This window comes from Apaloderma vittatum, unplaced genomic scaffold (genome assembly GCF_000703405.1).
Source record: "Apaloderma vittatum isolate BGI_N311 unplaced genomic scaffold, ASM70340v1 scaffold11457, whole genome shotgun sequence".
Lineage (NCBI taxonomy): Eukaryota > Metazoa > Chordata > Aves > Trogoniformes > Trogonidae > Apaloderma > Apaloderma vittatum.
In genome coordinates, this window is record NW_009725700.1 from 1 (window position 1) to 14,123 (window position 14,123).

Consider the following 14,123-nt stretch of genomic DNA (forward strand, 5'->3'; position numbering starts at 1 on the left):
CACCTTGATGCCTGAGGCCACATTAGTAGCAGGGGAAGAGGGATCCATGAGTGGAGAAGTTCATGACTTTGTACAAGCAAAAGGGAAAAAGCCACTGGGGGAAAACCAAAACAAACAAACAAACAAACAAACCCCAACCAACAGGCATCCCAGAATGTCACAGGGCTACAGCATCTCATGTCTTCTTTAAAGCATGGGTTTCATTCTGGTTACCATTTTTCAATACTTCTACGGTTTTACAATGCATATACAATTTCCATATTGGAAGTTGATTCAGGAGATGCAAACAGAAATTTATTATGCCACCAACCTGCTAGTATGGGCAGCGCTGTTATATATAAACAAGCAAGTACTTGATACTGCCAGAGGAGGTCACTTGAGTAAGACATCATCCAAAAAGTTCGGCAAGATGAAAAGGCCTATCTCCCCTGCAAGTGAACTTCAGAGAAGGCATTTCCCTGGTCTCCCTTTCAGTCCTGTCAAAGTTATGAGAAAATGCAATGCCATTCCCAAAGGCAATCATCTTTCAACTTCTCTCCCATTGCCGAGAAATCCCAGGCAGGACCCGTCTCTTCTACAAAAGTCCCCACATCAATCCCATTTAATAAAATTGTACAACAACTTGGAATTGTGAATCAGCTATAGCAGCTGCTTGACATGTGTTCCTGTAACGTCCTGAGTGATTATCTGGAATGAGAAATTAGACTTCTCATTGTGGAAACCTACGCTGCTGTTGTTATTAAACTTATCCTAAAGACCACCTTACTGGACTGCCTCTTTTTTGACCAAAAGTAATGTCAAAGCAAATGAGACATAGATAAAACATTAAGAAAAAACTTCCCAGAAGACTGAAAACCTCCAGTGTAGTAAGAATTGTGAAGCAACAAGATCAGTGTCCTTGGGAGATGCTAGAATAACTACTACAGGACAGAGCAGCCACCCTCACAGCCTCACCCCAGGCAACCTTCCCTCTCCCCGTTAGAAGCTCTCATTGCTGCTCTCACAGCATCTACTGCAGGGAAAGCCCCCCCAAATACATCTGAGACTTTTTGAGTCGGTACATTTAAACCCTTGCAAGCCAGCGACCATAGCAAGGCTGATCTTCTCACCTCAGACATTAGGGTGAAATTCACTTCAGTTCCAACAGGCAGGCTCCAGACCTGCAAGCAGTTCCTCCAGAAACCCCAATCCAACCTGCTACAACTGAATAAGTACTATCTCTAAAATCCCAGTTTATGATATTAAGGTCTTGTGTTATGTGTGGTCCTGTTCTCAACTAATGTATTCCCTGTCTTTCCCATTTGAATAACTGGGGACAGCACATTGCAGTTGGGAATTACCAAAGCCCTGTATCATGCTGCTCAGGCATACCCTAAATGCTAATACTGTTGTACTACTCCTCTGTTCCACTATTGCTACATGAAACCACACAATTCTTTATATTGACTGATTCTGCATCCTTTTACCTATCTGTATGGAAGTAGATTAAGTTCAAAGAAAAATAAAAGACGGCACAGAAAGACTGTGCATAGATGATATACTGTTAAACTTTCTGCCCACAGGCAAATAAAAAATGGAAGAGAAACAAAATGTTGAGTTTTCAAGAAATCTAATCACTAAATGAATGCAGAAAAAATATTGCTTTTTTATGTCCATGTTCCTGCCCCTCCCCCTTCCTCCTTCCCTCCCATAAAAAAAAATCTAGAAATTAACTGCAGCAGAATCTGATTTTGTTTTAAGCTATTAAATCACCATTTTTCCTCAAGAAACATTGATAATTTAACTGACAGTTTATTTTAAAAATAGATCAAGCATTCGGTTGCCATGCAAGTGCTGTATTTTATCCCTAATGGAAATAATTAAACTTACTTAAATGCATGAAGAAGCAAAGAGGAAATAAAACAGCCATCAATCTTATTCAAAGGTCTACTCAGTGTCTTGACCAGAAAACATAAGATTTTACACAGTGGTGCTATAAAAGCTAAAAACCAAATACTCCGTTCACCGTTGTCCTGCTCATTAACAAAGGGACAGGCTTTAGGATTTATGATAGTAGCAGGTACTGCAGTGACAATCTGTATGGTTCTCTATCTTCACATTGTCCTTAAGGGTGATCTTAAAAAAAGAAAACACACACATAAAACAAATAATTAGGATTAGCTATACAGTAAAAACAGAATTCTCAAGTAAAAGATGTCTGAAGACTTCTTCTTAACCACAAAGTACACAGGCTCTTTGGGGTGTGAACTAGAACGGCCTCTGAATACCAACCTGTGAAGTTGCATCATCAGTGGCTTTCAGAGCCATAAAGAGAAGTTTTTCAATAGTGACATGCATAGTGACATAGTTTTGTATTCTTAATTTGGCACTTCTTAAAATATATAATTTTCAAAAAGTGTCAAGTAACCAATCTATGAAAAATCAGGAAGAGTCCTTAAGATATTTCACATGGGGATTATAAAAAAGGAGACCACAAACACAAGGAGTCATCTTTATTTTTTAATCTCAACCAAATTCCAGTCGCTGCCTCAGGGCAACTATAATGTTGGTGGTCCAGAAAAAGATCTGTCCTCAGCTCAGACGAAGAGCCAGGATGGTTCAGCTATAGGTGTCTGTAGGTAAGTCTCATCACAGCCAGCAGAGACCCAGCGCTCTGTTCAGCTGCGCACCCAGAGCCGTCAACTGCCCTTTGAGATGCCAGAGGGGATCTCACTAAGCCTCCAGCTGCCACTCTAGAAGGTCTTTATGGGTCCTGTGTCTGCCAGCCATACACAAATGTCTTTAGTACCCCAGGGTATCTCAAATGGCACCAAATCTCTGAGTGGGTAACTGAACTGAGTCTCTAGTCAGGTTAATGAGCCTGATTCAGATCACCATAGGACAGACAGTTTAGCTTTTTTCAACTAGCTCACCATTTGTTACATCAAATTTATCTTTAAAAGAATCTTCCAGATGAGAGTGTTAAATGCCTAATATAGTCGCATACCTTTACAGTTCTCCTCTGCGTTATATTATTAAAAGTAAAACACAATCTGAATTAATCTAATGAGCATAGATGCTTTTGGTCCCTCATTCCTATACAGGTAATTGATAGTATTGACCAGCCGCCTTCCCAGAGAACTCCTGCCTATGCAGGAAAGAAGCAAGGAAAATTACTTATTAAAATCAAATACACACTGCTCCGTGTTTGAGGGGGGTTGCACAACCAGGAGAGCTGAAAATGAGGGGACAACAAGTCCACCACCAGAACTGCAGATGTCATGAGTCAAAGCAGTTGGTCAGTGGCACTGCACCAGTTTCCAGATCCCAACTGAATATCAGGCTTGGTACTGGTTGACACTTTAATTTCCTCTTTAGAAAGAGGAAATAACTCAAGCGAAAAGGATAGAAATGCCAAGGATGCTTTCCTCAAATAGTTCTCCAATGTCCTCAAGCAAAATCATGTTATTTTCTATTCATTGCTTCAGCTAAGCATTGCACCCTAAAAAGAAGCTTAAACAGGTCTCATTCACACCCTCACCTTGGTAAACGCCTTTGCTACACAGCATGTTGCTTCTGATGTAATGTTCTTTGGAACAAGCATGGTCTTCTTGGACCTCATTGGAGTAGGATAAGCCCGGGAGAAACAGCACCCAGTGCACTGGTAAATGGGAGCTCCTGGCTTGGAAAAGAATCTGTTTTCCCCTAGCTTGCACTCTGGACAACCTGCCATAAAAATAAAAGGAAGAAACTTTCACTTGGTCTTCAGCTGTATTTTCATTTTCAAAAAGAAAGGGAAAGTGCTGGTGGTAAGAGGAAGCACTGGTGTCATGGGTTTGCGTCTGGCAGGGTTTTTTGGTAGCAGGGGGAGGGCCGTAGGGGACGACTGTCTGAAACTTTGAGAGCCTCCCCCAGCTCCAGGTAAAGGTCAGACCCGTGTCTGGCCAAGGCCAGGCCAATTAGTGCCTCTGTGACCAAGGAAATCTGTTGGGCCAGTCTCTCTCTGTGTTTGTATCCTGTCTTTTGTGTTGGGGAGTTGGTGTTTCTTCTCTTTGGAGCGAGGGGAGGTGAGAGGAGAGCAAAATATCCTTTTCTGGTTTTCTCTTCAATTTTGTTGACAGTTGTGGAGTTTTTTTTGTAAGTCTACTGCTTTAGATGTCCCTAAAAAATTTCCTGTTAGCTACAGATAGTTAAAGAGAGTAGCAAGACTTGTAGTGCTTCTTAGATATTGCCTGTTTTCAGGCAACACCATTAAGAAGAGTTTTAAAAATACCCAGTGATCTTGAGATTTTTGTAGCTTGCATTTTGCCCTATTCTGTTCAAGGCTGAATTAAAAAAACCCCACAACCTTCAAAACACCCCTAAAATCTTCCTAATATGCCTCTTTTATGGAATGCTACACCACCAACATCCCACATTCTGGGATCTACAGAGGAAAAGTATTCTGCATATTTTAAGGAGACGTTATGGTTCTGCTGTTCTTTATGTTACATTGCTATTTCTCAGGAATAAAAGAAACTAAAACATTTCTATTTGATAACATTTCATGGATTAAGATCATCCATGTCAACATGAAGACACAGTCATCTTGGAGACTCGACCTGGAGAAATCAAGTTTAGAGAAGTAATAGAAAGTATACTTATAGTAAAATTATCTTGATTTATTATATCTTCATATCTCAGTGTCAATAAATGCACCTGAATTATCAGATTTATGACCACATTTATAAAACACATGAAAGTTTAATTAATACTTTTTACAAATAATTGCTCTATTTCTGAACACCGAAAGCAGCTTACCCTGCATGAGAAACTCGCCGTCTGGGAAAGCATGAAGAAGATGCAGAAATACAGACAAAATGGTCAAAGTGACAGCTGCATACTTCCCGTAGCAATCCATGATCTGTCTGGAAATACAAATACACATATTTTTAAAGGATTGTTTTGCACTGGGTTCAATACTGGTATCTCAGCTACACACTGACACAGTATTCAGTGCAAGTAATTGAGACAATTTAGAACTAGGATTGGAAACTGAAAATGCAGTGTACTGATGTGCATTTTATAGGCTCAGAAAGTTGACTTCACAATAACAAAAATGTGCCTTTCTTTCTGGCCTTAACTTTTTTTTTCCCCTGAATATTAGCATAAGCCACAGCACATAAACTTCAAATATCATAACTGTCTAGTATTTGTGGTAGACTGGATAAAACCAGAAAATGCTTATGGAGAAATCAAAAGAATCTGCAGAGTCTGGGACATGTAAAGACTAATTTTAGGGAAAATAATTTCACATCAGGACATAATTTCCTGAATCAAGAGTCAGATTATTTGACCATACACTGAAATAGCCTCAAATTGTGCCAGAGGAGGTTTAGATTGAATATTAGGAAAAATTTCTTCACGGAAAGGGTTGTCAAGCACTGGAACGGGCTGCCCAGGGAAGTGGCTGAGTCACCATCCTTGGAGGTATTTAAATGACTGTGATTAGGGATGTGGTTTAGTGGTGGACGTGGCAGTGTTAGGTTAATGGTTGGACTCGGTGATCTAAAGGTCTTATCCGACCTAAACAATTCCACAGTTCTATGCTTCTATGACATTTTTTAATGTCAAAGTCCCTGGAAACAGATTTTCAGAGTCCTGCTCCTTGGTGGGAGAAAGCTCCTTTGATCTATGTAATTAGAGAGGCACTACTCACCGTGCTCCGAAGCACCCAAGGAGACACTGTGCCAAGAGAGACCTCAGGAGGGCTTGGAACAGCCCCAGGGCCACCTGCACCACCGCGGGTCAGGGCAGTCCCAGGGGGTTCTGCATTGCTCTGACCTTATGGACCAAAATTTTTTCTAGGCTTTGTTTTACCAATGCAGCAACGTGGCTTTTGGGTTCTGAGTAGTAGAAAACTGGTTTGGTATCAACATATCATAGTCAGCTCAAACTTTTAAAAATCTCTTCAACAGATTAATTTTGTGTAAGAACCCTACATGTGGGACTGCACATCTGTCCTTCTACAGTTAGCACATGAGATGAAGTGGACATAAATAGCATATCACTTTTTCTCTGAATAATTCAATAGAAATGCAGTTGTGTGGCTATATTTGATCCAGATCAAGTCTTTACCACAGGGTAATGCATATCTCTGATATGAATAACTGGGGGAACCATAGCATTAAAGATGCAAAATATATGAGTTATAATTGTATGAATATCATATCAAATTTTCTGCACATTTTTTTAAAATGAATTTACTTTTTTTCATTATTATTCACAATAAGACTTCACAGGAGGTGGAGAATGAAACCTCAGTTTTCTCTGTATCCAAACATCAGATGTGCTAAACAGGGGCTACACGCAGATTGGCAGGATGTTTATTTGTAACTACCATGGGACCTTTAAAATTATTCAGAAGCATTTTGTACCGGCCTTGTCAGAGGCAAAAATATGGTCATAAACTGGTCATAAGAAATTGGTGTTTCTTTTGAGCCACAGCACTGCTATGTGGGAGGGTCAGGAGAACCTAACTCATTGGTAAGTCAGGCAGGATCCGAGTTAGGCTAAAGATGCCACAAGTTTTCAGATTTTCATGTTATAAACATCTGGACAACTACTGCTACTTTTAAAAATCTCAGATTCATCTGAGCTATGAAGATATAAACCAAAATGCTGAACCTCACTTCTGCTTTTGTCACTATTAAAATGCAGTATTTTAGGCATGAAGTTTGTAACTTTCCTTCTCAAGCACTAACCTTCCATATTGTACCGACAATTTCATTGTGCCTGATCACAGACCATTTTGTCCCAGTCTCTCACTTAGAAAACAGAATTTCCCCCTTAAAAATTGCCTTCTTTTAAATCAGAGCCCTGAGCTCTTCCTTTAGAAAAGAACAGGAATGACTTACATCCCATGGTGAAGTAAACAGATCCATGGAGAAAAGAATGTATAAAGGATGCTGAAGTATTAAATTCTCCATCCAGGGCAGCCTGTGCAGCAGCACTCCCTTGCCCAACCTGGCTAGCTGGGATCAGCCCTGTCGTGAAGAACTGAGGCTCAAGGTCTTTTTATTGCTGAGACACAGAGTGCATTTCAACAGGGGGACTTTCCCTGCCCTTGTAGATTATCCTGTGAGGGCCTCTGGGCAGCAGCGCCTGCTTCACTGGCACCAGTTGATCCTGACTGGCTTTAGCCAAGTGCCCCAGGCAGCACCGCAAACCTGCAAACTATTTACCTGCCTTCTCAGAAACATTATCTGATCATGCAGATCTCTCCTCCTCTACAGTCACCCCCCTAGGCCATGCCTGGAGCTAACTGACAGCTTGTTTGGGCTGTTGTCTGAACTGCAGTGCTGACAGCATCTCCAGAGTCTTGCAACTGGATCTTTTGAAGTTCTTCTGTGCCTTCGTAGACCACCTGATCCCTTGACTTTAAAAGACTGAAACTGTCACACAAGAGCAGGATGTGCTAGTGACTGATGTGCGGGATAAGGCTCCAAGCTGACAACACTGATATACACATTTTAACATTCAATCCCTAACTACTTAAGAGCTTTTCTTCTTCCAAATACACCAGTGAATGTTGCTACTCTGTGATAAATGTTCTCTAGGGACAGATTGAATTGTGGCCACAACTATTTCTAAAAAATGAGATGGCATTAGGAAGGACAATAATGTCAGCACGAAAGAAATTGATCTTGAGATTTGGTGTAAAGATTATTTAAGCATGCTATGCTGATCAGAGAAGGCTCTGCTAACCCGAGCCAGAAAAGACAGTAAAAAATCAAGTGTAATTAAACTAAGATATTTTTCACATAACGCAAACATATTTCTTTGCAGATTTTGTGCCCACCCATCAGAATCCCTGGAAGGACTGCCACGATGCGAATATTCAAACAATGCCCACTCACATTTGGAGGGAGAGGCAAACCTGAGGTGGTCCAGGGAGTGGCACCGCTTGCCCGGTGTCATTATCTGAAAGTGAACCTGGAGCACTGGGATGTGTGCAAAGAGAGTATTGATTAACAGGGGGATGCTCCATCACTGCACAAATTCCCAGATATATATGGGGATGTGAGGCTTCTAAGCACAGGTCAGCAGGTCTTAGTTCATTGATTAAACAGATGTACAACGCAGTCATCAAAGGTAGCAGTTCAGATGGCAGTAGAGCACACATCCTACAAGGTAACTCTGAAACCAGGAAACAAAATCAAAGAGGGCTCTGTCCCTGCAGCAATCAAAAAAAGATCATGGGCAGGCAGATGAGGCTGAGACCAAAGGCAGGGTGACAAGAATATGGCCCTTGCCTGACTGGGGTTAGCAAAGTGGAAAGAAACAAAGGTTATGTGCAAGATTGATGTGCAGTGCCCTCCAGTACAATGAATGAAGGCACAAAAGTGGAAACGAGCCTCCTTCTAATTAAGACAGCAAAACCTAGAGGTAAGAGACTGATCTGAAGCCCAGCTAAGCTGAATGGCTAAGAGGCCAATGAAGTTGCAATTAACAGGTGGCAAGGGTTGGGTGCTGGGTACAGGTAACTTTGCCTCCTCCCTTCCACCTGCCCACTGAGTCAGTTCATGCTGGCAGGAAACAGAGAATAAAGGAGTTAAAACTAGCCAATAATGAACCACTGGCAGAAATCGCGGAAGCACTGGAAAGAAGCATTTGGAAGAGGTATCAAAGCCAGTTCAGTGTATGTATGCGGGTATGCATGAAGGCTGAATGCATCTTGTAGTTACTGATCTCTGCTTGGGCTTTTACCAAAAACCCATCCAAGTAAAAGAAAGAGTCTTCTTATGTTAGTAGTTAAAACCAGCCAATAATGAACCACTGGCAGAAATCGCTGCGGAAGCACTGGAAAGAAGCATTTGGAAGAGGTATCAAAGCCAGTTCAGTGTATGTATGCGGGTATGCATGAAGGCTGAATGCAGCTTGTAGTTACTGATCTCTGCTTGGGCTTTTACCAAAAACCCATCCAAGTAAAAGAAAGAGTCTTCTTATGTTAGTGAACTGGTGGCAAAGGAAACAGGACATGCTTTTAACACAGTAGCCCCATGGAAGTGTTGAACATGGCTCTCAGGTTTCTGAGAAGCAGCTGACAGCTCTCTGTGCCCTGTTCCCTCAACAAGAGTAACCCGTGACTGCCGGAGAAATGTGGTCCTTCACACCATTTAGACCCACAGCCTCCTGTGGTCCTGCCAGGCATTTTGGGAACTGAACTGAGCTCAGCTGCATGTATGGAGTCACGCCAAATAAATTAGCTGAACCCTTCCCTTTAGAAAATAAGGCTTTTTTTGAGGTTATTAATTGTATATGCTCTCTCCAGCCCCATGGAGGGGATGTGACTGCTGACAGACTTGCCTGAGCACGCCACAGTTTAATGTCAAGCCCTGCTCCATCCAAGGGGCATTCCCCAGAGTGCAAGGAGCTGGCTGGAGGGGTTCATGCACCAGCAGGAAAAGACAGAGAGACTTTTCCAAACAACCTCTTTCCACATTACCCTGAACCTTTTGATAGCCTGGATGCTCCAATGGCTCCAATAACATGCCAGCTACAGGAATAACACCACAATCCTTGACTGGTTATTCTATGATTTCATGTTCTTTGCTGAAGGCACAGTGGCCTTCTCCATCCTAATGTTTCTAAGGATACATAATGCTATAATTTGCTACTTTACAAAGGTTTGAGGCAATCCCAGAGGGAAGTTGTTTAAATTACATTAACCAAAAGAGGAATTGAAATTGCAGTTTTGCACTTCCTCTATTGAGTGAGACTGTAGGCTCATACCAAAACCACCAAAGATACTTATCAATATAACCCATGTGTGATCTTCTCTACTCTTTCAATGTCACAGCCATTTTGCCTGATGGTCTTACCTGGTTTTCTGACTGCCCATGCTGCTAAGCCACCTAGTGTCTACACCACTCATCTCGTCTCTCCACCAAATCAAAGGAAGGTTTTACTTTGCTCTATTAAATATTATCTTTCTTAAGCTATTGGAACATCATATAATGTATGAGCTTCAGCAGCTCTTTAGAAAGATGATAATTTTAGGTCTTCCACAGAAGGTAAAGTCTCGCTTCATTATTGACAATATCTTGTCTTTTTCTGTAAATAAGTTATCATGTTATCAGCTACCATTACAAAGACAGGCAATCACCTGTATTTGCAAACAAGTCTTCTGTTTAGGTATGCATGGGACTCTGTGGATGCCTTTACAGAATCACAGAATTGTTGAGGCTGGCAAAGACCTCTGAGATCAAGTCCAGCCTATGACCCAACACCATCGTATCAGATTGGACGTTAGGAAGAAGTTCTTCACCATGAGGGTGGTGAGACACTGGCACAGGTTGCCCAGTGAGGTGGTGGAAGCCCCATCCCTGGAAGTTTTTAAGGCCAGGCTGGATGGGGCTCTGAGCAGCCTGATCTAGTGGGGGATGTCCCTGCCCATGGCAGGGGGGTTGGAACTAGATGATCTTTAAGGTCCCTTCCAATCCTGACAATTCTATGATTTTTAAGGACTCTTCCAACCCTTACAATTCTATGATTCTATGATACATCGGCTAGACCACGGCACTAAGTGCCACATCCAGCCTCTCCTTAAACACCTCCAGGGACGGTGACTCCACCCCTTCCCTGGGCAGTGCATCCCAGTGCCTGAGCATCCTCTCCGTGAGGAAGGGCTTCCTGAGATCCAACCTAAACCTTCTCTGACACAGTTTCAGGCCAAGTCCTCTCATCCTGTCAATGGTTGCCCAAGAGAAGAGCTCGACCCCCACCTGACTTCCACCTCCCTTCAGGCAGTTGGAGAGAGAGATAAGGTCCCCCCTGAGTCTCCTCTTCTCCAGACTAAACACCCCCAGCTCCCTCAGCCTCTCCTTACAGGACTTTCCCTCCAGTCCCTTCCCCAGCCCCCTCAGTGTCTTTCTTGCAGTGAGGGGCCCAGCCCTGCACACAGGGCTCGAGGGGAGGCCTCACCAGTGCTGAGCACAGGGGCAGAATCACATCCCTGCTCCTGCTGGCGACACTATTTCTGATACAAGCCAGGATGCCACTGGTCTTCTGGGCCACCTGGGCACACTGCTGGCTCATGTTCAACAGAATCCCTTGTCTAAGTCTGTGGTGTATGTCCTGGCACAGACATGCCACCAAGCTCTGTTCAATGGGCATCCTTTGTATTAGTTGCATGAAATAATCCAATGTTTTCAGCATAAACTTGGGACATGCCTCTATACTTCTCCATAGGGTGACGGTGGTGCTCAAAAGAGCAGTTGAACACTTTGCACATTGTGTTCATTTCTTTCTGCCATACTTTCTGGCATGAGGTACGGCTGTGTTACAGCAACCATGAACTACAATCACCAGTGCTTCATTTGCAACCCAGTGTCATCTACACAGTAACCTGCTAGCAAACTGCTGAAGACTGAGATATCTTAAGTAACATTTTTCTTCTTTCCCTTAACATATTTAATCATGACTGGCAATTTAAGACTCCAAAAGATGTTTTAGTACCACAGGTTGTGTAACAGGTTTGCTATTTGACACCACCACCATTAATCAGGAGAAAAACACAAAGTTACCCATGAAGAATTACCAGACCTGATCAGCAATCACAAAATATCAACATTTAGCTGCAATACCTAAAGAAGCTAGTTTAACCTCAAGCACTGATGTTTTAGTCCCAATGCAAACTTCAAGTTAATTTTCAAAGTAACAGCTGTGGTAGAATGAAAGGAGAAGAAAACTTTTGGAGAGAAAGGAAAGAGGATGTCAGAAAATATGTAACTGTTCCTCTTTAACAAAATTTAAAAAATATATTACCTCCCTTGTTGAACAAGGATAAATCAGACAGCTGAGAAACCACAGGATGATGTTTGAAGATGAGCTGTTCGTAAAGCTTAGATGTATGTTCCCGAAACTGAGGTACGAAAAAGTTGCATCTTTCTTTTATACCAGCAAAGCTAGATCATATTCCTCGCCCACATCTAAGCCATAGGATCAACTGTACATTTTCTCTAATGACTGAACATTACTTTATGTAATTACCAGCCCACCATGCTGATCTTATCTTCAACATGACTTTCATAAAGTGGTTTTTTTTTCTTACCTAATGAAAAAAGGTCAGCTTGCGAGCACAAACTCAGCACCGTATGAGCTTCCTAGGGAACTCAAATATCAAGTGTCCAGTCGTTTTTTGCAGTTTTCAGTGAACAAAACCTCATTTTTAAAAAGGAAGAGTTACTAAGGTTTCCTAGTGCTTCTTATTAAACTGGAGAATAATATTTTTTAAAAAAAACACATAAACCACTTCTGCAGCAATGGCTTTGTTTTAGCAAGGAATAACAAAATAAAGAGCTGCAGAGATCTATACAAACATTTAAAAGAATAATCTCCATTTAAATTTAATGCCCCAAGAATGAATGCATGGATAAACACAGAATTAATTACCTTTATAAAAAAGATACAATTTCTGGCAAGATCTCATCTAGGTTTTAGGCTAAAACTAATGCAATGTAGGCACTTCTGAAAACTGCACCAGGGTGCAGATTTTTAAGGTTTAGGGACTTGTGAGTCTGTGTTGATGCTGGCTAAAGAAGACAGGTCCCAGTCTGCCTTCTGGCACTGAGGCCAAGTGGCACAGCAGGGCTTGCGTTCACTCAACTCTTCCCTTCCCAAAGGGGAGACAGCACACATCCAAATGCCTACTGGGAACAGCCCCTGGCAATGCAGAGGGTCCTGGGTCGCTGTTCAGGGCCAGTCCTGCAACCCTACTCTGTTTTCAGATGCTGGAGACTTGAGGGAGATTCACTTCAGTTGTCAGAAGTTCACTTTGGAAGTTAACTGCCTAGACCCGAGTTACTTGCTCTTGACTGCTTTTAGAGTGAATGGAGAGAAACAGCCCTAAATATCTATTTCAATACAACATTAAGTCACTTTTACAGCACTTCTGTTTTTCACCTTTGAGAGTCCCGTGTAACTAGCTTGGACTGCTCACTGTCCTACCCTTAGAGATTTACAAATATTTTATAGCTTTAAGAAAGTCTAAACATCCAAAGGCTTAAAATTACTTTTTAAGCACCTACTTTTTGTCAGTCACTGTTGGAGACGTGATACTGAAAGAGACCCCTATAGCTTTTTGCGTTCCTATGAAAATGAGGTTTTGACTTGTGATTCAATTAGTCTCTCCCAAAATATTTATTGTATAGTTGAATTTGGCGAATTGCACCTGCCCAAATTTTTGCTTTTCAAGTTTTCTTGTCCCTTGCCTCTACTCTCTTTTTAACCATAGCAGCACCCTCGGACTCTGTTAGCTATTTCAGACACATTTATTGCAAACTTATCACCACTGCCTTCACTAAGATATCTGCTGCCAGGTGTCAGATACCTTTTTCTGTTCTATTTATTCAACTGAGCACCATAACAAAGTTAAAACAACTGTCACCAGCCCACACTTGGCTTGATATTGGCTTCTGTTTCAAAACTGGGGAAGGATTTCTGAACCTGGAAGCTTGTCTGGTTTTCATCCAATGATATCAGCTGGTCTAATATAAGATAAATTTTAAAAAAAGTCTCTCTCCCACAATTCTGTTTCATTTAATAACAACAGCATAAGGTTGAAATTTGAAAGCTGTTGGTAAACACAGTTTACTGAGAAATATTCCCCTGGAAGAGAGAAGCTTTATATTTATTGTCATTCAAAGTAAAATTGATGAAAATCGCTGAAGTTTATAGAGTGCTTCTGACTTGCCTCTCTCCTGTCCACATCACTTGGACCCCACCTTGCAGTCCTATGGGAAAACCCAGGATGACTTGCGATGCTTTACAAAAACCAGAAAAGTATCTTCATCATGGGCGAAATAAGTAATGATTGTATTGTATATTCATATTTGGTACTTATTTACCTGTGTATTGTAGCATGTCATCAACTAGTAAAAATGAAATGGTATAGGAAATAGTTCTTTCATTTGAAGGACTCAAGCACAGTGACAATGTTATCCCCCCAGAGTAAAAGAAAAGAGCCCACAACCTGGTACTTTTTTCCTATCAGAATGTATTAGGAATAAATCTTGTGAAGTCAATGGAATTAAACTGGTATAAAAGATAGTTTAAAAAAAGCTCCTATTTTTATTAAGAGGATTTCTTACTTTAGCTGCTCC

At 41.6% G+C, this 14,123-nt stretch overlaps 1 protein-coding gene across 1 annotated transcript; it reads right to left on the reverse strand.

Moving 5' to 3' along the window:
- Positions 1-1,708: 1,708 nt before the first annotated feature.
- Positions 1,709-11,886, reverse strand: CGA (glycoprotein hormones, alpha polypeptide). The gene is made up of 4 exons (XM_009872998.1): positions 11,788-11,886; positions 4,780-4,886; positions 3,521-3,705; positions 1,709-2,115 (listed from the first exon to the last, which is right to left on the reverse strand). The coding sequence occupies exons 2-4, from the start codon at positions 4,877-4,879 to the stop codon at positions 2,038-2,040; spliced, it is 363 nt and encodes a 120-aa protein (XP_009871300.1). The 5' UTR covers positions 4,880-4,886; positions 11,788-11,886; the 3' UTR covers positions 1,709-2,037.
- Between the last annotated feature and the right edge of the window lie 2,237 nt (positions 11,887-14,123).

Excerpts from the sequence above, each read along its gene's own strand:
- CGA (XM_009872998.1), bottom strand. The coding sequence starts at position 4,879 with ATGGATTGCTACGGGAAGTATGCAGCTGTCACTTTGACCATTTTGTCT. Across the intron at positions 3,706-4,779 it reads CGGCGAGTTTCTCATGCAGG|GTTGTCCAGAGTGCAAGCTA; the intron begins GTAAGCTGCTTT and ends TTTTTATGGCAG. Across the intron at positions 2,116-3,520 it reads TAGCAAAGGCGTTTACCAAG|ATCACCCTTAAGGACAATGT; the intron begins GTGAGGGTGTGA and ends TCTTTTTTTAAG.